Source organism: Melozone crissalis, unplaced genomic scaffold, assembly GCF_028551555.1.
Source record: "Melozone crissalis strain CALT ecotype California unplaced genomic scaffold, PUWL_Pcris_2 ptg000034l_1, whole genome shotgun sequence".
Taxonomy (NCBI): Eukaryota; Metazoa; Chordata; class Aves; order Passeriformes; family Passerellidae; genus Melozone; species Melozone crissalis.
Genome location: NW_026535812.1, coordinates 6,358,973 through 6,385,579, shown reverse-complemented (window position 1 = coordinate 6,385,579; position 26,607 = coordinate 6,358,973). Strand labels below are relative to the sequence as shown.

Here is a 26,607-nt window from a genome sequence, read left to right as displayed (position 1 = left end):
AGCACTGTGTTGTGACAAAGGGACAGTACCACTTCAAAGGGTCTGGCTCTCCACTGGGCTCCCAAGCAACTGCAGTCTTGGATAACACTCATACAACTGGCATTCCCACATTTTCTCACAGACCTCCTGGAACCTCAGAAATTCAGCTCTAATTCAAGTAAGGAAGGCTTTTTTTTGCTGGATGGGAGGAAGGAGATTGTCAAGGAAAGACAACTATCAGGGGCAGGAAAGGAAGTCTGATATTGGAGCTGGAAGGTATAATGGCAAAATTGGGAAAACGAGGGTGGTGGGGAGTTTGTAAAGGGATGAGAAGGGAGGGAGCAGGGATGGCTGCTGGATAGAAGTAGGGTGGTTGTTTTGCTTGGTGTTTCCTTAGCAAATTCTTCTAACATAGGCCAGGGAAAGGGAACGTGGGGAGGATTAGAAATACCTCATTAAGCCCAGGCTCTGCTTTCTTTCCCTTGGTGATGATCCAATGAGGAGCTGAACTATAAGAGCTCCCAGTGGCATAGCTGGTTCTTTGGTCCATGCTGTACTTATTAAGCTTTCTGACTTTGCTAATTCTCAGGTTAATCCTTAACTCTTCCTGCTGTCTGCAGCTCCTTTTCCTTCAGACAAGTGTGTGCTGCTCCTCTGATGCAAGCATGAATCACACTTGAGGCAGAGCATGTGTCTAGCATGATTCTTTCACAAGCACCTTGAGCTCTTCAACCTCAAGCAGCTCAGCAATCTGAGTCTCACTGAACATGTACCATGCTGTGATCCCATTTGATAATCACCCAGGCAAAAGTTGGGGCTTGTTATTTTGAAGATGATAAACTCTGAAAAAAGACACCAAATAACATTTGTGGATCTGGAAGCTCCAGGACAGTGCTTCTTCTGCTGCACTGACAAAAGAATAACATTTAAACATTGTTTTCCTTCCAGCTCCTTTCTCACCTCTACCAGTAATCCTAAACTCTGTCAAAATATTTTCCCTTAGCAAGAAGTTCTGCCAATGGTGAGAGGGAATTGGTCCAACAGTGAAACATGAAGAACAGAAGGCTTTTACCTGTTGCAAAAGGCATCTGAGAATCAGAGATAAAATAAGGTCCTTGAGGGCTTTGCCTTTATCTCAACACAAAAAGAGGTACCAATTTGTTGCCTGAAGCTAAGCCCTCCTCATTTCTTTTCCCCATCACTTTTTTTTAATTTTAATTTCCCATCTGAGGTTGCTCATCCGAGTGGCTCACACATCAAGAGGCCCTGCAGTGGGACAGGCAGGTTCTTCCTTGGAACATCATGATTTTGAGTAACCACCATTTCAGCATAGATTAGACTGTCTGTTCACTGTACACATTGGCAAACATTCCCAGGATGTCAGCACTGGAAATGCTGTCCACCACCACCATCAGATCCTGAGAGCAGGAATTCAAGTGCTTACAGGTTACTCCCTGCTCTTGATTCTGCTGCCCAACCTTTCACACCTGCCCCACACATCCTGCCTCAGCCACACACTTGTTAAAGATGGCAGCAACTCACAGCTATTTGGGTTTTGTGCACTGAACTCTAGACAATAATCCCACTGTGAGCTTTGAAATCAATTGCAATTTGAGACAGTAAAAACTTTTTAATCATGTGTCGAAAACATTTAAGATTGGAATTGGCACCAACTTAAGAACAAGTTAACAGAAAACATGAAATAATCTTATAAGCATGGAACATTTTGCACTTGGCTCTGAGATGTCAGAGCCTCTGCTATTTCACATTCAAGAAAGAAGCATTTTAAACTCTTCATTGTGAGCACAACCACTGTTGGAATCTGAAAGTTTCCAGAATGTTGTTTCCTCCTTAGGGCAGCTTATGACAGCAATGGTCAGCCAAAAAGTATTTTTATGTTGCATTTATGCATCCACTGTGTGAAATCCCTCTGATTCACTAATTTCCCGTGGGTGGAACGTTTTCATGGAGATACTGGAGAGCCAAATCTGTCCACTTCATTTCTTGCTCTTTCACAGACTCAGTGGTGCCACCGTTGTCTTGCTCTGGTTCAGGGAGCTCATTCTGAGAAGAAAGCACAGGTAGAATGGATTCCAGATGTAATACCCTTCCTGCAAGCAGCAGGTTGTTATGATTTGTATGGATAGATACAAAACCCCACAAACGAGACCAGAGGGTACATCTGAACAATAAATATCATACATACTGATCCACTTAAAAATATTGCTGAGCCCCATCATGAACAGTATTCTTTTCATTTGAATGTGGTGCTTAATCTGAAAGGTAAATTGTTTTCTAGGACCCTGGGGCCTTGCTATACACTCAGACTGCACACACAGTGAGGGAGAATGTACAGCAAATGCAAAGTAAGTAAATAACAGTACAATGCAATTATTCCATTGTTTGTTTGCAATGTGCTGCTTCTGCTGTTGCCAAGAATACAAATACTGCAGACAACTGGTTCTGTAAAATGTTACTTTCCTATGGCAGGTGACAAGTCCTTCCTGTCTGCATGCAGGACTCAGGTGTAGCTGTGCTGGATCAACAGCAGAAGCCAGAACCTCCTGCCAGGTGTGCCACAGAGCTGCTCACAGCACAGTAAGGGGAAGGAAAGTTTAACTGAGATTTCATTTTCCTTCCTTTTATTATTTGTTCTCTGTCTTGCTGTATTGGTGTAGTCACACTGAGTGTGTGCTATTCTGCCAGATACCATTTGGGCAGGAATTCAGAGTTCTAGATCTCTGGAAATGCCAGCATGAGCTAAATAAAATGTTTCAGCTTTGAAAACAATGAATGATTCAAACCCATTTGAGTTCCCAGAAATGTCTTGAGTGAGCACTGGAGCAGACTCTCAGGACAGGCTCAAATACCACTTTCACAGCCATTCTGGTTGCTCCTTTGCAATGTCCCTGAGTAAGTCCCCTGTGAATCCATGCTGGTTTTCTATGTGATCAGAGCCAATCCCATCTCTGGGGATCTTTATATCTACAGCCAGGCATTTCTTTCCATTGGTAGTTGGTGAGGCTTGCTTTTCTGAGGCTGTTGTCTGTGTGTGACTGTAAGCCATCACAGGATGGCTCTAAGGGAACAAACAGTAATGTTTGGACTCAGGGTGAAGGCACTTGTCAACAAGGAACCTGTTTATGATACTCAGCTTGCCTAATAAAGGTATCCCAAGCAAAGGAGGGTTTGGGCTGTTTTAGCTGAGAATTATGCTTCTGCAAGATGCTTCCCTCAAGCCCAAATCTTGGCAGGAAAATGTGTGCTGGACATATGGATTTTGAGTTGGCCAGCTGCTCCTTGCTCTCTCTGAAAAACCAGTGGTGGTAGGGCTAAGGCTTGAACCACATCACAAATTTGGAAATATCTCTCTACTGCAAGAAACCAGCACCCCACAATCTCCATGGCTCCTTTATCTGTGCTAGCTGGGGCAAAGCTCGTGTACCAGAGAGAAAAAGGGAACAGAAAGTGCTCAGCTATGTCTAACTTCCCTGGAAATTTCAAAATAGCCAAGGAAAGGTGTCAGTGTGGGAGATCTGAAGCTTCAGCTCTGGGCTCTGTAGGATCAGCAGTAGCTCTTCCCCTGCTGCCTCTCTCCAGCCTTGCAGCTGGATGAAAAGAGAGGTACAATGCCTTGGGCACAGCACCACGGGCAAGAGTCCTGCTGCTGCCAGTCCTTCACTGCTGTCCTGGAACTGCCAACAGCAACACTGTATCTGGGAAAGACTGCTTTGAAACATGTATGAAAATGTCTCAGCTTCTTTTAATGGCATTGCAGGAAGTGGAAATAAAGTGTAACCAAGACTGGAACTGTCAGTGTGAGACTGATCCTCTGCTCCCCAAACCAACCGGGAAAGTACCTCAAACACCAAGAACAAAAAAGGGATGCAGAGAGAAAGGATGATTTTAGTTCTCCCTGATGCTAAACCCAGGACAGTGCAATGGGAAGGGCACTACAGTTCTGAGAAGATTCAGCAGCTGCTCAGGGGACAAGGGACAGAAGCATCCATGTCCTCATGCACTCAGGAATGACTGGCATAAAGGGCAAGGAAGGAATCAGACCCAGGAGCCTCTTGTACAAATTAGCTGCACCACGAGCAACACTGTGTGCCTTTTCTTGGAAGGGACTATGATGAAAGCAGCAGCCTTAACTCAGATTGATAAGTAGCAATTCACCTACCAGAGGGATGGCCACGTCCTCGTAGGGCAATTTATCTTCCCTCCATGCATCATCGATCAGATCCAGGATCCTGCCATCCCTCTGCACCTCGCTGTCCATCCTCACAGCATGGGGGGGAGAGCAGCTAAATCTGTGACACAAAGCAGATGCTGTTTTAACAACATCCCCAGCCAAGGAGCTGCAGTCTGGACCATGCTCCAGTTTTGATGCAATCCATATGAAGTTTAAACTTAAAAGGAGTACTTTGATTTCCCTAATCCACTCAAAAAGGGGTTATAACCACAGAGAACAACTTCATCTGAAAAGAACTCTATCAGAGTGAATTGCAGATTGATATGCATCAGAGATGAATTTATAAAACCGTGTGGTTATTATTGATTATATTTACACATGTTTATATCTACTGACTGACTTTTAGATGTCTAATTTGAGTGAATCTGAGCACCTAGAACTGCTCAGGACCCTTTGCTGACTGCTGGCTTACGCCCCCTGACCAGTGCCGTGCCTTACCGACTCCTTCACATGTCTGAGAGTCACAACAAAGGACTTGAAGGTACCCAGAATTATGCCTCAACGTCCGGGAAACCGGTGAAACAGAAGCAAAACGAGACCTGTCTTTCACCCCCAGCTCCTACAATTACTCCAAAGTGTTTCATTGTACTCTGCCCTCCTGGAAGGGCCACCCCAGGCCCTCGCCCCGGTGTGATCCTGCGGGGCAGCAGCAGCAGGCGGCTCGATCCTGGCGGGCATGATGGGAGAACTGACACTCGCCAGGCCTGCACTCGCGGGCTGCCGGAGCCGCGATGAGGGCGGCGATGGGCACGGGGCTGAGCGCATCCCAGCCGCGGCGCGCTGCGATCCCTGTGTCTCCCGGCCACCGCGGCTCCGTGTCCCCCCGGTGTCCCCCCGGTGTCCCCGCGCTCCGCTGCCCGCCCTACCCTGCCCATCTCCGGGGCCGGCGCTGCGCAGGCGCTGCTCCAGCGCATGCTCAACGCTGCCGCCGCGGGGCCGGGCCGTGCCCGCCGCCAGGGTGGGAAAGGCGGGAAGGAGGAAGGGAAGGAAGGAAGGAGGTCAGGCAGGAAGGAAGGAAACAAGCAAGGAAGAGAGGAGGGCGGTCGGCCAGCAGCCAGCCAGAGCTGGGGTGTCAGGCAGCCCGGAGCGGAGCTCGGCCCGGGGGCTCGGGGCTGCTCTCGGGGCGCGGCGCTGGAAGGGCCCCGGGCAGGTGCGGGCAGGCGCTGGAAGGGCTCGGCCGGGAGCGGCTCGGCACGGCGGGAGTGGGGAACGCCTGCCGGAGGCGGCTCCGGGGGCTGGGGCGGGGAGCACTGCCCAGGCACGCTGGCCCCGGCCCCTTCACAGACGTAAGCTGCACAGGGCAGGCTTGGTTGGACACCAGGAGGAATTCCTTCACAGAAGGGGTGATTAGGTACTGGAAGGGCCTGCCCCGGGCAGCGGTGGTGGCGTCCCCATCCCTAGAGATGTTTAGGAAAAGACTGGACGCGGCACTCATTGCGCTGGGCTGCGTGACAAAGTGGGGATCGGTCACAGATTGGACCTGATGGTCTCAGAGCACTTTTCCAAGCTCAGTGGCTCTGGGATTCTCGCCCTGCGAGGGGCGGTTCGCTCCGGGCTCCTGCCGCAGGTGCCATTCCTGCCGCTGGCAAGTGGAGCTCGCCTGTGGTATTGCCTGTGGGAGGTTGCCGCTCCTGTTGTGTTCATTGGAAGCGTGCTTCCAGCAGCGCTTGGAGATCGCATCTTTCTGTGTTTTTAAATGAGAACTAATCCCAGTCTTGTCTCATGGGCACCATTCTTAAGTCCTCCTGCGTATTGTAAAGTTCTCTCCACTTAACTCTGCTACAATTCTGTCTTGAGCTGGGATGTTAAACCTTGTTTATTTTTAAATGTGTTGTCTTGTTTTGGGCTTTTTTTTTTTTTTGCAAATACTTCAATTTTCTTCACTTTCAGAAGTGACCAGTCAGCTCTCCTTCCTCTGCTGTAGTTGATGAAGAAGACTGTTTCCTCTTGTGGGTCTTTACTCAGGTGCCTGTAACTTGCACATTGCAACTTGCAAACAGGAGAGGCCAAAATTTAATACTAAGTCAGCAAACCTTATGTAGCATAAAACTGGCTAGAGGTGTCTGAATTTAAGGCTTTTCCCCAAAATCTGGGTATTCCAGCAAAGTTAGCAAAGCTGGCAGGCTGTGAGGGTGGTAAGGCAGAGGCACAGAGCTGTCCCTTCCATGGAAGTGTCCAAGGCCAGGTGGGACAGGGCTTGGAGCAAGCTGGGCTAGTGAAAGGTCCCCTGCCCATGGCAGGGGTTTGGCATTAGATGGCTTTAAGGTCCCTTCCAGCCCAAACTGTTCTGGAATTCTATGCTGTCTGTCTCCTCATCTCTCTGCCCACTGCAAATTGATTCTGTGTAGGTGTGATTAGAATGAAAGAGGAGAGCTGCTACTGTCTAATGTCTGCTGTTGCCACCTGGAGAGCTCTTGGAATGCTGTCAGCAGCTCAGGGGATCTGCTCATCTGCTCTTCTCAGCACCCTGCCCTCAGCAGAACCACGAGGTTGTTCTGCATACTGATTGAGTTTTGCTAAGCACAAACAGGACCAAAGACAGACAAAACACTGTCAGAATAGGTACAGGATTTTCTTCTGTGCATTTTTTATATGCTTGTAGTTTAAAACACAGCTCCCAAGGACAGGTTTTAATCCATGAATTGTGTTTTAAAGTGCTGTAGGAGCACGATAGAAGATTCTTTGGGAAAGAGAGCAAAGCTGACCCTGCATTTGTGAGTCTCCCTTGCTGTGACCTGCTCCCCTTTTGCTGATTGCTTAATGATGCCATATTAATCTTAGAGGAAAGATGGTAGAAGGATCCATCTTCAGTACTTGGAAAGTGTGTAGATTTTGGAAACAGAAGTTTGTGTTAATAGCTCTGGACAAGTTTAACCATTTTTGTGTTAGATGCAGTTTCATGAAGGAGGCATTGAAATAAATTCCTGCTTCATGGCAACTTCTAATTCCCCATTTTTGATTTTAATGTAAACCCATCTCACTTTCACCAAGATGTGAAATTTATTTGAGTATGCATGTGTTTGTTACTTAAATTGTATAATTTATAACTGAAGCAATGTACTGCTACTGTAAAGCTGTCCAACTTATTTTCATAATTTAAGGCATAATTTAAGAGGAAATTTTAAGGAGTTTGTGTTTTCTTAATACAACCGTATGAACAACCAGTGTGTTCTTAGGCTGCTGATAACCTGGCATGGTCTCTTTAGCTTAGTCTATAACAGAGGCCTGGAAAATGTGTAATTTATGGATGAATTCTCACTGCTGCTCTCTGGTGTTTTCTCTCTGAAGTGACAAACTTCCCTGTCAGAGGTGGATCTCGGTCTGGCCCCTTTGGAGCCTGAATGTTCCTATTTCTCCACAGGCTGGTGCTCCCAGGAGATCTACCAGTCCCTCTGTGTTGAGTTCACACAAGTGCAGATTCTCATTGCTCCTCTCTGAATTTATTAGATCACCTGTTATATCACTGCAATTTGGTAGTGCTGGATGATAGCATTGACTATACTTTTTTGGTAGAAAAATCTGTTTTCCTCTATTTGGCTGTAAGTTCATGAAGGTGCCATTGTTTTCCTCACCTATAATTGCATGCTCCTTGTATGTTTTTTGACTTCTCTGCTTTGTGTGCTTCCACTTTTCCTGCAGCTGGATGGAGAAGCAGCCTGGTTTGTGCATTGCCATGGGTGACCACTGCTTTCCTGTACTTCCCTAGTACTGAAGCCACCAGGATTCAGTGATGGAGGCTTTGCTGGAAGGAATGCAAAGAGGTGGGCGGGGAAGGTATGTATGCAACTGTACACAGCAGTCATTCCAAATGATTTAGGTATTAACCTTGCCTTTTACTCAGAATAAATCCTCTGGTGTAAGTGTGCAGTGGCCTTCAGCTGCTGCAGAAGTGAAGTCACTGGGGGAGCTGGCTCTGCACTAATCCCTGCTTATAGTCTTAATTGTCAGAAATTTAATTGTACATCTTCCTGAAACCTCAGCCTCTTTTTTCTCAGTTGTTATTATAAACTGTTCTTACTGTCCAACATCAGGAGCAGTAGTAAATAGAGTTGAGAATAAATATTTATTTTGTAACAGCCTTGCAAGGTTAATGAGATGTGACTTTGTTATCTGATTTCACTGAAAACATCTGATTATTTCCTGCTTGTGTTGAAACTGCAGAGTCCCACTCAGCTCTGAGTGAATCCATAATGCTCTGTCTGAGGTGAGAGTCTCTAGACTTTTCAATCCCCGAGAGAGACTGTAGTGACAATAACAGAACAAAATGCTTTATGTGTTAAACAACCGTGAAGCAAAAGTCACTGGTGCCATTTTCCTAGTCATCCTTGAGAATGTGACACAAATTTATTTGATACTGTATCTTCTGTACAGAGCTGGTTGCAGAAATCGAGTTTAGAATTTGCTACATATTAGCAGATGCTGTGAAGGAAATGTTCCTGCTCTGCATAATAGCTGCTAATTTTTGGTTAACTCACAGGACAGGGTGAACTTCAAATGTGACTGATTTTGGCTCCTTTAAGAAGTATTTCTTTTCCTATAGAAAAAGTGCCAAGTAATGAAGTGTGCATATGCCCTGGGGGAACAGAGAAATTTCCATCCCTTAACCTATTGATTTCCATTTCTTTTCAGTTCTTCCCTTTGACAGGCAAATTAAAGGGGTAGAGATCATTACGGAGTTCACCACCCTCTAGGGCTATGTCTGGCAAACCTTAATATTGTCCCTGTCTTGGCAGCTGGGAAGTTTTAGAGGAGTTACTTGAATTGGCTTCAATAATTACTGCACCAAATTAGAAATCTGGGCATCGCTAGGGAGCTTGTGCTCCCCAATGGATTGTGAGGGTTTGATTCTTCATTATCATGTTGTCATCCAGCCCCCTCTGCTACAGGGTTTGTCTGCATTTGTGATAAACTTCTGGTTTTGGGAGCTCATAGCTTGGCTGTAAGATTCCTCTGGTGACTGAAACCTGCTATAAAATGCCACTGCCTGGAGAGCAGTTAAGGCAATACAAAATATGAATTAAACACACTTTGGTTTACTTACATCATGCCTAGTACCCAAGGCAAAAGGCTGAATGCCCAAGTGTGAAGTGATGTGGTTTAGTGAGAATGGATGGTATTGGGTAAAATGTTGGACTTGATGATCTTGAAGGTCTTTTCTGACCTTAATGATTCTGTGATTCTCTTCTGTGTGAGCTCATTTGAAGAGAGTTCAAAGCACTGTGTGTGCGGAGTTGGTGCCTTGGGGACAGTCAGTTCTGCTGCCTTTGTTGGTTTGGGACACTGGACATGTTGGGTGGGACCAGCTTTAACTCCAGGCTCTCTCCCCTCCAGTGGTGGGTTCCTGACCTCCTGTGAGGCCGAGCTGCAGGAGCTGATGAAGCAGATTGACATTATGGTGGCTCACAAGAAATCCGAATGGGAAGGGCAGACACAGGCTTTGGAAGCTTGTCTGAGTGCTCGGGAGCAGGAACTTTCCTCTGCCAAGGCAGCTCTGCAGGAAAAACAAAAGGAGGTACCTTTTGTTGTTTGTTTCATTACTGTTTTTTGGTTGGAGTCAGCAGTGTGTTTTACCTGTTAGAATCAGGAAATCAGGAATAGAATTTTTAAAGGACCTGTTGGAACAAGGTGTCTGGTTCATAACTCAATCCAAGTCAAGTGATCCACTCCCCTAGGGTTGGTGGAAGTCCACATGTTGAACTGTTAGAGTTATTAGAGAGAGCCCAGGGGCACTGGTTCTGGCTACAGCTGTAATGGACAGCCCAGCAACCTGCAGTCATTGGTAGACAAAACCCATTTCCTACTATATAAACTACACCAAGAAAACCATTTCCTACTATGAACTACACCGAGATATTGCTGGGAAACTCTCCATGGGCTTTTTTACAGAGCTCTGGTTTTGTGATCTTTAAATGAAAGCCTGAGGGAAGTGCAAAAAAAAAATAAATCTGTATTGGTGGAAAATTATTAGTAAGTGAAGTTTTTGTGCAGGATGTGGACCAAAAGGTGCAGTTGAGCCACAGGATTTAATTTGCAAGAATGATGATTTTTATCATATAGGTTATTGTTGTTATTATCAATTTTGTTTTCTCAAGACACTTGAAATGTCTCTTACCACCAAAAGCAAACATGGATTTCAAACTGAACTGTAAAGTATGTTTGAAATCACTGCTGGAGTATATTCATGCTTTTGGTTTGGTCATATGAATTTTCTTTGGGTTTTCTTTTAATTTTAATTTGTTGGCTTGTGACCACTCAGGTTGTGGTTGGGAGAAAAAAAAAAGGGAGAAGAATGAGTCTCAGGTGCAGTTGAATCAATGTCAGGGGAGTCTTTTCTATGAGAGCTTTTCTTACTTTCTCCTTTTCTTACTTTCTCCTTGCTATTAGGATTCTCTCCTTTCTCTGAGCATAGTAAGATGATGACATGGCTAAATTTTCTCTTGGTAGATAGCTTGAAATCATAATGCATATTTGTGATGAGTTCATGAAAATACTGAATAGAAGTAGGCACAATCCAAATATGTCAGCTTTGTCTCCAGGAGTGAAATCCAGGAACTGGCTCAAAACAAGAGACCACAACAGAAACAGTTGTGGCCCCAGCCTGCCAAAGATTTAGGCACAGCCTCCATTTATTTCATAATGATGAGTCCCACTGAACTATCCATGTATCTACTGGCAATAAAGCCTACTTCTGTTGTGTTTATTTGCTTTTTATCCCTTTGTTCAGGTTGGCATGCTGCGTCGCCAGGTTGAGGACGTGGAAAAATCCAAGCAAGACATGGTTAGAGAGTATGAACAACAGCTGAAGAAGTTCCAGGAGGAGGTGAGTTGCAAAAAGAGAAGTTTGGTTTCTAGTTCCCAGTTGATGATGGATCAATTACTTTGTGTCATTGTTTTAGTATTAATGCTGTAGTTTTAAAACTGCCCACTCTGTTAGTGTTTGTGTGCTTAGCAAAAAGAGCATTGAGCATAGATAAAGTGACATTTGTATGGCTCAATTGGCCTGTTTTTTGGGATTTGGAGGAACTTGGTGACAGACAGAGAACTGTTGGAGTAGAAATGTTTTTATATGTTGGACATCTGCAGAAGTTCACTGCAAGAATGTCCTGTGTTTGCCCACCCCAGTCACCACAGTGCTGGTTCTGGGGCTGCCACAGGTACAGGCAGCAGCAGTTTGCTCTTTCAGCATTTCTGAAATTCAAAAAGGGTGAGGATGTAACTGGCCTGGTGTGAGATCAGGAAATAACGGTGCTGTGTGGTCTCATCTTTTTGCCTTTGTTAACACTGATGACTTTAGCAGGGATTTTGTACTCTCAAGGAATATTAGTCTTAATACCTTTTATAAAAACTAAGTGTATGTAGAAAATGCTGTTTGACAGTAATATCAGAGCTTCCATCTCAAAGCCTCTTGCTCAGTGCAAGGTGATACCTGTCCTGCAGGTGGTACAACAGCATTCCAGATTTATGCCTGAACTCCTTGCCTGTCTGCACTTGCCAGTAGCAGGGAGTGAACTGGCATGAGCAGCTCATAGAGCACTGACCTGTTTTCTCTGGAGGGCTGGGCCTAGTTCCTGCTCACTGTAAGCCATAAGTGAAATTAATTTGGTAGTCTCTGCTCTCATGACAGAAGGCATCTTTTCTCATTTAAAAACACCTCACTATTCCATATGACTAACAGGCTTCATTCGCTGGCTGTTCTCACTGGAATTGTGGATAAGCTGCAGAGCAAAGCTGAGGTACATTGGCAGATCAGCCTAAATTGCTGTGGCTGAAATACAGCCTGTGTATTTTGGCCTAAATTGCATTTTGTGGGTATTTTACCTACACAGTATTAATGCTGATGACATTGAGCTCCAATATTCCTCAGTCTTCTGTTCTTAGTACTGTTTGGGGAAATTATTTCTGTCTCTGTTTACCACCATTTCCAGTGCAATTACAGGTACAGTGTCTAACTTACTGAGACTGTTGAAGGAATAAACCTCTTATCTCCTGATATGTTTGGCAAAAGATGTTGGTATTAACTCTAAGCTTGAACATCTGTCTGTTCCCACTGAACACAGCAAACTACTGAATGCATCAGGTCTTGAATCAGATATTTTTTCTTCTCATGGTCCTTTTGTTCATCCATGGGCTTAGCTTTGTCCATCAGTAAAACAGCAGTGATGACTTTTCAAATTCATGTGGCTATTTGGAAGCCTTTTATTTAATAGTTAAGTAGGGAGGAGCTCATCATATGAAAAATTCTCTGCAAGTTGCAAGTGATTATTTGCACGGAGGGTCATTTAAATGTCAAGAGTTTTTTCCTCATTCCTGCTTCTGATACAACTTCAGCATCCTAGCAGCAGGCGTAGGAGTGATATTTTCTGTTGGCATTCTCCACTCATTGTAAAATACACAGTGTATCTAAGCAGAAAATGACAGATGAAGTGGTGTTGATATTATGGGTAATGGCAATTCTCAAACCTTCCTTCTCCCACTAAGCAGGAGAGTTCCAGTTCCCACCTGAGCTGCACAAATGTGTTTTGATCACACAAGATTTACCCGTGTGTGGTGTGGTGGGTGTGCTCCTGTGGGTGAGCAGATCAGCCACAGGTGCTGCTGGCTCTTCCTGGGGCTGGGAACCACCTGTAGAGAGGGGGATGCTGAGTTCTTGCTGCATTGACAGCTGCCTGTGAACCTCCACCTGATCAATATTTCAGTCATGCTTTAATTATGGTAAGACAGAGCTTTAGTTAAAGCTGCTGATGTCATGACTTCAGTGGCATCTTGCTACTCTCATACGACTCGTGTGTTTTGCTGTGCTGTTGGAATAAAAGACTCATTATCCAAATAGAAGCCTTCACTTGGGAGCTGTGTGGCCTTGATGAGGGCATTGTTTGTGTGAACCACTTTCAAAGGGCTGTTTAATTCTTGCCTTGGGGCCTTGAGCAAAGCTCTCTCTTTCACTGTATCCTGCAGTTGTCCCGGCTGAGGAGGAGCTATGAGAAGCTGCAGAAGAAAAAAACAAGGAGCAGAGGAGAAGCTAACAAAGGACAAGAGGAGGACAAGTTTGAATTGAGCCGACTGACCAGGAAGTTGGAGGTATGTGGTGAAAAAGCAAGTGCTGACCAGTGCTGGTATGTATTAACTGCCTTACTGGGCTTCACTGGTGACTGAACTGTCCACTAGGAAGTGGACTGTGAGTCCTACTTAAGGAGCATTGCCCATCCACTCTCCAGGTGCAGCTCTTCTCAACTGCATGTGTGATAAAGGCAGTTTCATGTGCTGGGGCCTCTGACTGCACTGCATAAAACTTAATGCTGTTCTTACTCTTAGACTAAATAAAAAGAAGGAGGTACTGGAAGAGTAACTAATTATGTGAATGGAATGAATCTCAGTGTGGGGAGGTTGTATTCTCACTTCTTTGAGGAGGAGGGAGCTACATGTCAAACTTCTTCTCAACCCTGTCTCATCTTCTAATCTTTCTGCTCTGCTGAGCTCAACGCCACTCAGTTTTCTCCTCCTGAGAGATGTGGTAACAATACACATCTGACTGATGTAGTGCCCAATTTCTGGAGCAGAGATTAGCAGTCAAATTCTGTATTTAATTCTTGTCATCTTGGTGATTTCAATAGCAGCATGTTTTGGAAGCTAAAGCCAGTCTGAATTGTTAAACCCCTGACAGCAAAGCCATGAAATCAGCCACGAATGTTTTGGCACTTAACATTTGTGAGCTTTACCTCGGGTGGGGAGGGAGTGCAGCGAGCACGGTGTGTGAGGGCTCTGCACTGCTGAGCTGCTGCATCAGGTGACTGGCTAATGGTTTCCCTGCTGGGGGAAGGGTGTGAGGATATGGTGGGGAGAGAAGGCAGACATGGATGTGAACTGGAGGGGGATGTACTGCTCCAAGCCACCCCTGCTGTCCTTGCAGGAGTTCCGGCAGAAATCACTTGACTGGGAGAAGCAGCGCCTGCAGTACCAGCAGCAGGTGGCATCGCTGGAGGCGCAGCGCAAGGCTCTGGCAGAGCAGTCCGAGCTCATGCAGGTACAATTAACATGTGCTGGAAGTTTCTGCTTTGTTTGTGGCAGGGAGGGAGAGGCTAATGAAATCTCTAGGCTCCCATCCAGTTCAGAGTGCCATTGAAGTGACTTTTAATGTTCTGGCGGAATAAGGTTTGCTTGTACGAGTGCTGTATGGAAAAAAGATCTGGAGTCTGTCATCAGAGATTAGATAAACCTTGTGCAGCTCTCCCTGCCATCACTCTGGTTAGCAGAGAAGAGAGTAGGATGCAGATTTCCCTGAGAGGCAGAGACCACGGCATATGACACTTTAAAATATGTTACATCATGTTGTCTTCTTGAAAGCTGTGTACCTGCCAGCAGGTAGATACTTACCTTGTGGGTCCAGCTCAGAGGGTACTGTTGGAACACAGTCTTCCCCTACAGCAGAGACTTCCATAAAGTACTGAAGCAGTTTTCAGCCCCCCTCACCCCTTTTTTTAGGTCTGTCAAGGGCAAGAAGTAGTGGGGCTGCTGTTCTGCAAAGCTGATGGCTCAGTGAATTAGTGGTGCTGCAACAGAGCAAGATGAATTGACCTAGAGCACAGCTGTGAAGTCACACAGACACAATCACAGCAGACACTGATAAGAAGCTCTTGCTGGGGCCTTTGCCTTAATGGGGCTCCTGAGTTGCTCTTGAGTGGAAGTTCCTGCGAGGAGGGAGACTGTGATGACAGGATTGAAGCTGGCTCTGACAGGGGCTTTGTGAGAGGCTGACACCAGGAGATCTACAAATGCAGAGAGAGTCCTTGAGCAGAAGGTCTTGCTGCTCTGCTGTCTATGTGTCGTTGATAGCTCAATTGTTTGGGAACAGATGTGTCCTTGGAGCTCAGGCTGGGACACTGGGGCACAGAGGAACTTGTCTTACTGTGCAGCAGAAAACCAGGAGGCTGGGGAGGTTTTCCCAGAGCTGCATAGGTGCCTTAAGTGCACAGGTACTGTGAAAAGACTGCCTGAATCCTCAATTGCTTTGAAAAGCCCAGCCTGGAAGTGCTAAATTTTTTGCCTTGGATGTTTTTGTGCATTTCATGTGCTTAGTTGTCTTTCTAGCACAAGATCAAGCTGAGATCCATGACCATGGACTACTTCCCCTCTCTCTCCTTTCATCTGGCTTCCCCTCAGCTCTTGCAGAGCAGCTTAGGGAAGCCTGGAATTTTCCCCAGTGCAGACCACCTTCTGGAACACCTGCAGCCTTTAAAGTCAGCCTTTCCTAAAAACCTGGAATTCTCTGCTGGCCTGGATATTGTGTGGCTGGAAATAAGAGACAGCTTAAATGTTTTCTTAATGCAGAAATAAATGTTCAGGCAGTATGATACTCTGGCTTTTTGGGTGAAGAAAGGCTCTGCATTAAACTCTTGGCCCTCTTGATTACCTTTTCTGTCATGACTGTTTTAATAACAATAATAAGGCTGTAATCAAAACTATACCATAGCCTTGCAAATGAGCAGTTCTTACAGTTTGTGTAAATCAAGGCATGTGATGCTTCTCAAGCTGGCAGGCATGGCTACTCTTTGAAACTGGGAGGATAGGACTGCTCAAATATTTTGTTTGAGCCTTTAAAAATTCAAAGATTTTATACAATAAGGGACTACATGAAGTGAATGTTCCTAGAAGTTTATGTGAGAGCTGGCTTGTTAAATTTCACCAGCTAGCTGTGTGGAAAGAAATGCTATGAAATAAAGTATTGTGCCTATAAATTATAGAGCAGATATTGTCTGCTACTCATACATTCCTTGTAACTTTTTTGTCTGCCATTAGAACACTGAAAAATTCAAAATGAGCACTCCCCCAAGCTGCTGGAACCAGGTATTTACTGCAGAGAGCAAAGCAAATTGGCTGTTACTACTGATTTGTTTTGGGGCTATTTGGTGGTTGTGGCTTTGCAATTGTGCACCCTGAGCTGCTTTCTCTCCTGGTGTGGAATTAATGGTTGGGTAATCTCTGCCCTGTTTGGTTTACAAACTTTCTTACCTGCAGCCATTAGTCCTGGTGTAGCCTTGAGCTCATGAGCAAAAAATAGCAGGAGGCTCTGTGCTTAGACAAATCATACTCAGGCAGCTGGAGTGATTTCAGATTCTCATTTTCCAGATTCTCTCTGAACTGCTTTTGGAACCAAATGTCTCTCTTTTTTCATTTTATTTTTTACTTCTTCTGTTTGCCTTGGGAAGTTTTATCCATCGTGTAACCCTGGAACAATACTCTCCCTAATTCCCTGAAGGTATCGTTGACAATGAGAATGTGGCTCATTACACAAGAAATCAGTAGCTGTGTTGAATTTAGCTTTGGTAGAACTTCGGTGGTTTTGCAGTTTAGCTCTAGCGGGTGCTTGCTGTTGCAGAGTTTTGGTTTTTTGCAGTTTAGCTCTAGCAGGTGCTTGCTGTTGCAGAGTTTTGGTGTTTTGCAGTTTAGCTCTAGCAGGTGCTTGCTGTTGCAGAGTTTTGGTGTTTTGCAGTTTAGCTCTAGCAGGTGCTTGCTGTTGCAGACCCAGCTGGCCAGTCGGAAGCAGATGCTGGACTCGGTGGAGCTGGCGAGCCGCTCGGAAATCCAGCACTTGAGCAGCCGGCTGGAGAGGGCCAGGGACACCATCAGTGCCAACGAGCGCGAGGTGGAGAGGCTCAGCATGAGGGTGGATGGCCTCAGTGAGGACAACCGCATCATTCTGGAAGATCAGCACAGAGTTGAAGAGGAATTAAGGGAGTCCAAGACAATGTTAGAGGTCAGTGGAGGAGCTCTTGAGAAATGGGGTCTGAAGTGGTGGGTTCCTGATTGGCGTCAAAATTGGCTTTGTAGGCATGTGCTGCTCTGCAGTATTTCAAAGGGTCCTAAAAAATCTGATCAACCTCTCGTCACGTTGCAACTAACTGGTTTGGTCCATCTTGCAGCCGTCATTCCTTCTGCCTCCTGTGCAGGTGCTGCAGGATGAGAAGATGGAACTGAAAGCCACCTTGCAGTCTCAAGAAGATTTCATTAACAGTTCGAAACTGCACCAGGAACAGTTACAGAAACAGCTGGACAGGATGACTGAAACTCTTCACACAAAAGAACTCCTCATCAGGTAGCATCTGTGCCTTGCTGGTACTTTGGCTCTTCAATCCAGATCTATGTTCCAGGTTTCTCACTGAAGACAGTAGCAGCATTTTCATGCAGCTGGATCTGTATTGGTTGTATTTACCATAGTGCACTGCAGTGTATCACAAGCACTGTGCTGCCTTGCAGCATTTTTCAATTTGCATTGCTTTTGGAATTAGCAGATAATCAGTGAAGAGCATGGAGGGAGTCCACTTTCCTCATCTGGGTTTCTGGAGGCAGTGCAGGGCTTTTGAGGATGTTTCTCCCAGGCCTTTTCAGCCAAGTGTTGGAGGCCATTAAGGGTTTGATAACATACTTATGGTACTTACTACTTAACCTAGGTGAAAGTTCTCACTGGTTGGGGCTTGGTGAGGTAACTACATTTGTGACAAAATCATGTTGGCCTTCTGCCCTGGCAACGTACAGAGGCTGTTGGGTTCCGGTGTGTCAGGAGGTTTGGATGTTGGTCACCTACCAGGGAGGCCAACATCAATATAAAATGTAGTCTTTTTCAGTCAGCCTTAACTCAAGCAGGGGCTGTCATCCAGCTGCTGTGTTTGCTTACTCACACTGCACACAGTGGTCACCTGCTTTTAGGTGCTGTGTATTTTTCAGAGAACTCCAGGAAAACAGCAGTTATGTTCCCTGTGCCAGTGAACTCAGGCATGTTTCTGTGCTGGATTAAAGCTGCTGTTTCTGTGCAGGGCCTTGGAGGAGCGCTTGCAAGGGAAGCCATTGTCCTCTGCAGGGCTGGAGCTGGAGCAGGTGCTGCTGCAGCTGGATGTTGCCCAGAAGAAGGAACAGCACTTGCAGTCAGAGGTGACTCGTCTTGAGAACAGGTAACCCTCTGCTTGCTCCCTTTGCAAGTGCAAGTAGTCCTGGATAATAACACAGCACCTAATTGTGTTCATCAAGTTAACCAGTGATTTTTATAGGCTTGTTTTAAATATCAAAGGGCCAAAGAAACCAAGTGCTATTCATTCTGCAGGGTAATAGTGACTGCTTTGTTAATTGGTTGGCTGCCTTTCTCTGCACATGGTGGGTGTTCTCAGGGCTCCAGCTTGCTTAGGCTGAGCACCTTCACTCATAATAAGCTAAGGAGTCTTTGTTAGGCAGCTGGTTGGAACCAGATCCAGAGCTTCCTGTGAAGTGAGGATTATAAACAAATCTGTCCAAAGAGACTGGGGACTCCCTGTCTCTAAAGGTGTTCAAGATCAGGCTGGATGGGGGGTGAGACAACCTGGTCCAGTTGAAGGTGTCCCTGCCCATGGTAGGGGGTGGAACAAATGGTATGGGGTGGAGCTTTAGGGTCCCTCCTAACCCAAAGCATTTTGTGATTCTATGATTTCTCTCCAAGTTTGTGGTTTTCAGACTTGTGTTTACATATAAATTTTGTAATCTTAGTTTGTAAATAAACAAGTAAGAAACAGCTGTTATCTGTTAGATGAACTTCCTGATCTCTTGTGAAATGATTTTGGAAAACAAACCCAGGGGATTGGTAAGGAACTTGTAGGCTGAGTTTAGTTTCTGTTGTAATGGACATAAAGGACTGCCTGGAAGATCAAAGTTTCTCTGACCATTTCCTCCTCCTTGGGTTATTCTAATCTATACTTTTGCATTTGGCACCCAGCCTGGTGTCTTCAAATGCCAGGTGTGTGCAGCTGAGCGAGGAGCTGGGGGAGAATATCAAAGAGCTGCAGTCCCTGGAAGAAGACCAGACTGAGTCAAGGGCAGAGATTAAAAAGGTGACTTGGCTTTGTTCCTGGGGAGTGGGATGGCACTGGTGGTGTGAGCTGATCCCTGTGTGCCAGTGGCTCAGCAGTGGCAGCAGGGCAGGGCTGCTGGCAGGCAGGGATCTGCTGCAGGTAAGGAGCACTCCTGAGAGAGGAAGGGTTGAGAGGACTCCTGTCTGCAGGTGTCTGAAGCTGGCTCTGTGAGCATCTCCTGGGCCACCCCCAGTACTTCTGTACACTGTGGAGATACTTGAATTACTGCTGGAGGGGCAAATATGCAAAATTATTAAGGTCTGGAATCATGAGTTTAAGCCTAATACAGGCTCCCAACAGGGTGAAGAGCAGAGAAGGAGTGAGTTTGCTGTAATATGTCCTGTCACACTTGAGGCAGGACTTCAAATGTGTCCTGGTTCCTTTATGTGTTTCAGGCTGGATATCTGGACATGAGGACAGGGGCTGGGAGGAATGGAGCAGCTCACCTGCCACGAGGGGCTCACCCCAGAGCTCTGAGCACCCAAGGGGGGCAAGCCTTCCACTAGCTTGGCTCTTCATAATGGTCTGCACCAGCTCATGTGAGAGCTTTCATTGGAGCCTGGTAGAGTGGAAGCCTCATTGAACCTGAGTGAAAAACCTCACTTGTGTGGAAATCCTTCATCCTTTATTCTGAACATACAGAGGTGCAGATCTTGCCAGAGATGTGTGCTTGGTTGCACATCTAAACAGCCACACAGTAAATGAATCTCCCACAGGCTGCTGGGGAGGAGGGAGAGATTTATGAAGGCTGTTTCTGTTTTATATACTTGGGAGGCATTGAGGTGACATGGAGATAAATCACCATGTGAACAGTATTTACATGGGTAGGCAGAGATCATCTGGTTCAATTTTCTAAAATGCTTGTAATTCTCAGAAAAATCCTGTGTGTTTGGGTGGTTTATATTTCTGACTAATGGAATGGAGTCCTGGGGAAGGAATTATGCTGCTGTCGGTCTGTCGTGCCACTGAATAAATATAAAGTGTGCCTACCAGCATATTGTATGTGGTGCAGGTCTGCCACCTCAAAAAGCATTGAATAAACCAAGATAAGGCATGGAAAAAGATGGCCATAAAGGATGGAGTGGTTTTTATACAAGCAACAGCTGAATGGAATAGGACTTAGCAAACTGGAAAAGAGATAAATGAGATTGAATGGACTGAAAATAAAATCATGCCTGTCATGTGGAAAGTAAATAGGGAATGATTATTCTTTCATCATGCAGGGCCTAGTGGTCATCACATAGAGTTATGAAAACAAAGAGATGTATTTTTACCCTGTGCATAGCTGGCTGGTGGAAACTTGCCATGGGAAGCTTTAGTTGCTATGAGCTAACATTGATTCAACTCTAATATTGATTCAAAAGACTTAGGGCAAATTAATTCCTGGAAGAAAAAGACAACTTGATCTATTTAAAGTTACCATCTTTAAATTGTATCTTCAAATACCTCAGGAAGGCAGAGTGGCAAATTGCAGGGTTATATTTTCCAAGAGTTACTGTGCTTCCCCAGTCATGGTGAACCTTTGGCTCTCTGGCTTTGGTTACAGAAGTTGAATGATGACCTGAAGAGGCTGTTGGTTTGATAAATTGTGGGTTTTCTCAAGTACCTCATGGCATGAAACTTCTTTCCAGTTGGCAGTGTGTGGTGTGGGAAGGGATTAGGATGAGGTGGCTCTCAATCAGGAAGGACAAGCACGTGCAGAGGGTTTGTTACATGGAGCTTTTTTGTTTTCCAGGACTGGGATTTCACATTCCCATGTGCAGTACTTTTGCTTTTTTAGCTGAAACATGTTTTAAAAGCTCATGGGTGATGTGTGCATCTCTTCCTCTAGCTGAAAGACCAGCTCTGTCAGGCTGAACAAATGCACAGCAGTGAGCTGGAGAGGATGAAAAGGGAGATCTCCAGGCTGACCCAGGAGCTGCAGCAGCGAGACATCACCATTGCATCAGCAAGCGGCTCCACCTCGGACCTGGAGCAGCAGCTCAGAGCAGAGATTGAAAGAGCAGAGAGGAAAGCAGTGGAGCACAGGGTAAAAAAGGCACAAGACTCTTATGCTATCTGTTTAAGGGATCTGAAGGCCTGGCACACCATCCTGGTTTTTAGCTACATTAGTAGTTTCCTTCTATCTTTAGCCTCTGTACAAAAGCTGAGGGTGTTGTGGGCATGCATTGTGTTCTTTTTCTGAGCTTGTTGTTTGCCTTTGTCTCCTCAGGTACTTCTGGTCCAGCTGGAAACCCTGAGGCTGGAAAACCATCATCTCTCAGAGATTCTGGAAAAAACAGAGTGTGGTAAGCTGAAGGTATGAAGGTATTGAGGACCAGGAGCTGGGAAGGGGCTAGCCTTGTGTACCTGCCTGGGAATAGTCAGAGTCTTTGCCTAGGCCTCTCAAATGGGGGACAGAGCTCAGTGAACTTTAAACCCAAGCAAAAGAGGTAATTTGAGAGGAAATAAGGTGCAGAAATATCAAGCATCTGTTCAGTCAGAGAGTGGTAAGGAGAACTGCAGAAGCAGCTATAATTTCCATGTCTTCTCCATGGACTTTGGCCCACATTTTTAGTACATTTCATTACACTTCCATTTTAAGCCAGCTTACCTCAAACCTTTAATTCTCACCCTGTGATGTCCTTTTGACCTGTCTGAGAGCTGTAACTGCTCTGGTCCTTGAAATGCTTGGGGTGAGAGGGTGTTCTCCCCTGGTCAGGAGCCTTTCAGCAGGGAGGAGGAGCCTTTCAGCAGGGAGGAGCCTTTCACTGCTCCTTCCCATGAGTAGGATGCAGTCTGGGAATATGGGCTCTATGTGTTGGGCAGTGTTCTTGGAAAGAGCCCTGTGGGGGGCTCCTGCAGCTGAACAAAACCTTCAAAACTCCTGAGGCAGAGGGGAGAAGAGGAGCCTGCATGGCAGAGGTACAGCTTTGGCAGAAATAACTAGTTGACTCATTTGTGAAGGAAGAAGTGGCTGGTTTGCAAGTTCTGTCTCAACTTAAGCAGAATGGCTGCTTCCCTGTAGGGGGCAAGGGCTGGATTCAGACAGCTGAGAACCTCATGAGAGTATGTCAGAGCTTTTATCGTGTTAGATGTGTGGGAAGCAAATACCTCTTAGTATTAGTTTGGGGTGATTGTCAAATGTGCCAAGTTCCTGGGAAAGTGCTGAACAGAAGCTTGTGGCTGGTGAGATGGATTAAAAACACAGCTTTCTGGAGGGCTGGTTTGAAACTGAAATAAACTAAGCCCATTACTTTCTGCTTGAAAAGTGCCTGGTGGTTTTTGCCTGTGTGAATTCCCAAAAATGTGGCAGCAGTGTGAAAAGCAGGAAATCTCCCTTAAAAAAAAGCCCCACAGCCCCAAGGCACAGGAGCTGGATCTTGGTCTGGCAGTCCTAATGCACACTTGGAAAGGCCTTAGATACTGAGCTGATGAGAATTAATTAAGCATGTAAATTTAATAGAATTGGCAAAAAGCAAGTGGAAATATCACGGGGATAGAAGCAGTGGAAATTATACCCACCTGGCCTAGTAAAAAGAAGATGATAGGAAGAAGCAAGTTGTTCAGAGTTTCAGAAAGGCCAGAGGCAGGTCCATCTGAACTGTCCTAGGTCCATGTTTTCCTGTTTAAAAGGAATCCAGTGGTTGGAGAGACTGACCTTCCCAGGCAGATCAGCACAGTGAGTCTGGATGCAGGCCCAATAAGGCATATCTATAATTAATTTTCTCCTAGGAAAGTCTTGAAGGTTTTGCCAGTCAAAATGAAGTTAGGGGATATGCCTTAAGGAATCTCTTGCTGGCCTCTGCTCTGGATGTGACTGTGATGTCTTGCAAACCAGAACTTCTGACTTCTGCCCTTCTCTGTCTGTTAGGGGGCTGATGGCAGCCTGAGAGCACTCAGGGAGGACTACACTGCTGAGCTCCAGAAACTGATAGCTGAGAACCAGCAGCTGCGGAAGGACCTGGCAGAGACCAGAGCGAAACTGGGGGTCACTGCACAGGTGTGCCCAGGTGAACCTGAGGGCAGGGCTCAGCAGGGGCAAGGCAGAGAGCCCAGGGATGTACGGCACAGGTGAGTGACCCCAGGGATGCTGCTTCCTCAGGATGAGGGAGAGCAGGGGGTGTGTGGGGTTTAGTGGCATGCTGGGTGTCTCTCCAGTGCATCATGTGTCTGGGAGAACACAAGGACTGGTTGGGAATCTGCCTTTATGCCTTAAGCAGTGCAGTAGCTCTGAGTCCCAGCTGGTTTGTGTTCTGCAAAGCCAGCAGTGTTTGTCTTTTGTCTGCCTTTGCCTCTCTCTGGAGCAGCAGTCTGTGCTGTTTTTGGTGACAGGATTAGATGTGGCCCAAGCAGCTGTGCTCCTTTCTGTTGCTGTGCTAGGTTGTGCAGGCTGTGGGTTTTGGTATCTACAGTAGCAGAAGAGAGAGAGAGAATTCCACAGGGACTGACTGAATGTGTGTCTGGAAGTGCTATGGAAACAAGTCTGGATTGTCAGTGCTGTTAGTAACATCTATGTTAATTGTTGCCTCTGTGTGAGTTTTTGCTGGAGTTCAGCTGCTAAGAGACAAACTCAGTTCTTGCTCAAACCTGTCTTCCAGGGAAGCACATCACAAGCAGGAAGAACACACAGGGAGGACACATCTCCAGCCTGACAGGACTGCTCAGCATCATCACAGGGACTCCCAAAGGTGTGGGGCTGCTGAAACAGGAACTGTGACCCCTGAGATGGGTGAGCCACCCTCCCAGAGCAGCAGCAAGAACTGCAGGGAGCCACGTGCCTGGCTGGGAATGGAGTCTGTGCTTCATGGGGTGCATGAAAACAAAGATCTTGCAGATGAAGCATCTAAGCAGCCTGCCTTAAATCATCACAGAGAATCTCTGTTTTTGGTAAGCAGTGTACAGGAGCTACTTGCTGCTCAACAGCTGAAAATAGAGCTGGGTTCTTATCTGCCAAAGGGGATGGGCATTTGAATGCATGACCTAACTGCATATTGTGTGTGATCCTCTAAGTAAATCAAATGTTAAACAGGGAAGGAAAGCCACTGCTGGATGGGTAAGACTTGGCCAGGAGCATCCATATAGAGGCTCTTCAGAACCCCTTGGAGAAGAGCTTTGTGTTTGTGTGCTTGCTGAGTTAATTCCAGGAGCTCATGGTGCTGTACCTCAGTGTGTAGCAGGATCTGCTCCTGTCCCCTCAGAACTCTGCTTCAGCTTTTGGCTTGGGCCTGTAGTAGAGGCTCAGAGTGCAAGTGGAGTGCTGAGTATGTCAGTATTTCACAGGCTCTGGGTGGCTGGTTGCTGCACATCTGTAAAGCACAGGGTGAGTTTTACCCCTTTTCAAACAGGCTGCAGCAGTCAGCACACTGAACTTAAAGCTGCTTATGCTTGCAGATGACAAAGCCTGAAATCCCTGCTTCACTGCACAAGGGGAGCCTGCTCTTTTTCCCACTTGCTGATGGTACTTTTTTCACTGGGAGCAGTGTTAGCACTTTCTCTGTCCTACCTCAGCTCAGTTGCTGAAGCACTTGACCAAGATATAGAAAATTTGCACTGAATCACTTCTTCCTGTCATGTTTAGGGAGGGGAGAATGCTGAGCACTGGTCCTTGCTCCAGATGTGTTGCCCTAGCAGTGCTCAGAGCAGTTTCTCCTCTGTTTTTGCTTTGGTAGCAGTGACAACTATTAAACTATTGGCTATCTTTTTGTAGTCCAGAGAAGAGGCTCAAAGGCTAATGCACAGATAAATGGAGGCTTGTTAGGTCTTTGATGAAGTTTATGACCAAGAACAGGTCTTGATTTTTCAAGACTAAAATAGCTTGTGCACACACCCAGAAAACAGTGTTGGGAACTTAGGGAACTGCAGTATTGTAAATGGAAACTCTTCAGGTTGCAAGACTGGACCCAAAGTGTGAACAGTTCCACTTCAGGGTATGAGAAGCTCTAGGGCTTTATGTTTAATAGAAGACAATGGGCTGCTTTTTATTCTGAGAGGTAGAATTACGATTTTTAAGGAAATGCAGATATTTTTCCTGGTGTTGACTGGGTCAGGCTCCAGCGTCTTTAAATCAATTCCTTTAGCACTAAGAGAGCAGAACTCTTATCAGTAGGCAGTAGTGGGGTGGGAGAGATTTGCTTGTTGTTTGTAGTGTTTTCTGTTTCCCTTTGTTCCTGGCTGTTGACAAGACCTGAAAATCACGAGACTCCAGGATTTGGAAATAACCAGTTCTTTTCTCTTGCCAAGACAGAGACAACTTGTCTGTAATGGAAAGCAACCCCTTAGTAACCTTAATAGTTCACGTGCCAGCCCCTGTGCATGAGGCTTCTCTTCATCAACTTGTACATTAAGCCTGGTTTACAGTGTTGTTTTTGTAAGTTAATAACTTGTGGGTAAGTGATGTGAGGAGCAGGAATAGTTGTTGACTGTAAAGGAAAGAATCTGGAGTAGTTTGTTGACCATTGCTGGCTGGACTGAAGTGCTGTTCTGTGAGCTGCAATGGGAGTTTGGCCTGTACTTGCCTGTGGGATTTTACCAGGAGCCTGTTACTTTGGGGAAGAAGAGGAGGTGTATGAAAGAAAGCAGAGATATTCCCAGTGGGGAATATGTGGTAAAAAAAACCCAGTCTGGCAGTGCTTTTCCTTCCCTGGACCCAAACTCTGAGGTGCTCCCATTGGGATTTTTATGGAGACAAGGAGCAGGATGATATTGCACCAGCACCCAGGACAAACTCCTTGATATTCTGTAGTGATCTTCTCTAGCTCTGATTTTTTAGTAGTGATTTTTTGGCAGTGTTGGCCTCGTGCAGCAATCATTGCTGGCTGTTGGGAGGGATGTGACCTGTGATACAGATGGGAGATCTGAGTGCTTAGTCTGCCCACTAAGATGGAAATGAGCCTCTAGGAGCATGTTGAATGGTGTGCTTTGCAGATCAGTGGTGTTTCTGGCCAAAACTTGGAATGAAGGAATGCCTGATAATCCTTTTGTTTCCCTTTAGTGCCCCTTGCCTACAGCTTCTGTGGGATCCATTGCTGCACGATACCTGGAAGATGAAGAAGTGAGATCCCAGCACATCCTGGAGTGCCTAAATGCTCACATTGAGGAACTGAAAAAAGAGAGTGCAAAGATAGTGAGACGATTTGAACACCAGGAATAATGTTCCTTGTGGAGTTGGAATGCTGGTTTCCTTATGTGCTTCCAAACTGTGATTGGGAAGGTGCCTGTATCCAGCTGGGATTGGAGCTTGAGTGAGAGGCTGTGTGTCCCACTTGGAGCTGAGTCAGCAGGATGGGAGCTGAGGAAAAGGAACTCCTGTCTCCATGCTTGCTCTGATGAGGGGTGTTGCACCACAAACATTTGAGTCAGCTTGCCATAGGTCAGAGACCTGCATCACAGCTATGTGCTCACTCACAAAGTTGATGGTATATTTTAAAAGCAAAACATTTCCTAGTTTTTATATATTTAAAGTATATTTTCTACGTGTAAAAGCATTGAAATAAATCAGAATGGCAAACACCTCTTTTCTTGTTT

The 26,607-nt window shown here is 45.9% G+C and overlaps 2 protein-coding genes across 5 annotated transcripts; one reads left to right on the top strand and one right to left on the bottom strand.

Moving 5' to 3' along the window:
* Positions 1 to 1,579: 1,579 nt before the first annotated feature.
* On the bottom strand, positions 1,580 to 5,184 carry ANAPC13 (anaphase promoting complex subunit 13). The gene is made up of 3 exons (XM_054282948.1): positions 5,098 to 5,184; positions 4,160 to 4,289; positions 1,580 to 2,043 (listed from the first exon to the last, which is right to left on the bottom strand). Exons 2-3 carry the CDS (start codon positions 4,256 to 4,258, stop codon positions 1,918 to 1,920), a joined length of 225 nt encoding a protein of 74 aa, XP_054138923.1. The 5' UTR covers positions 4,259 to 4,289; positions 5,098 to 5,184; the 3' UTR covers positions 1,580 to 1,917.
* On the top strand, positions 5,164 to 26,607 carry CEP63 (centrosomal protein 63). Of its 4 annotated transcripts, none has more exons than XM_054282945.1 (15): positions 5,164 to 5,229; positions 7,871 to 8,005; positions 9,563 to 9,743; positions 10,956 to 11,051; positions 13,187 to 13,309; positions 14,139 to 14,252; positions 16,749 to 16,982; positions 17,176 to 17,321; positions 18,040 to 18,174; positions 18,966 to 19,080; positions 20,933 to 21,130; positions 21,314 to 21,400; positions 22,955 to 23,154; positions 23,682 to 23,970; positions 26,075 to 26,607. In XM_054282945.1, the coding sequence occupies exons 2-15, from the start codon at positions 7,962 to 7,964 to the stop codon at positions 26,231 to 26,233; spliced, it is 2,121 nt and encodes a 706-aa protein (XP_054138920.1). In that variant the 5' UTR covers positions 5,164 to 5,229; positions 7,871 to 7,961; the 3' UTR covers positions 26,234 to 26,607. The 4 variants fall into 4 exon arrangements, with proteins under 4 accessions (XP_054138920.1, XP_054138919.1, XP_054138922.1 ...); XM_054282944.1 differs by lacking the exon at positions 5,164 to 5,229 and adding an exon at positions 5,237 to 5,381; XM_054282946.1 differs by lacking the exon at positions 5,164 to 5,229 and adding an exon at positions 6,207 to 6,720.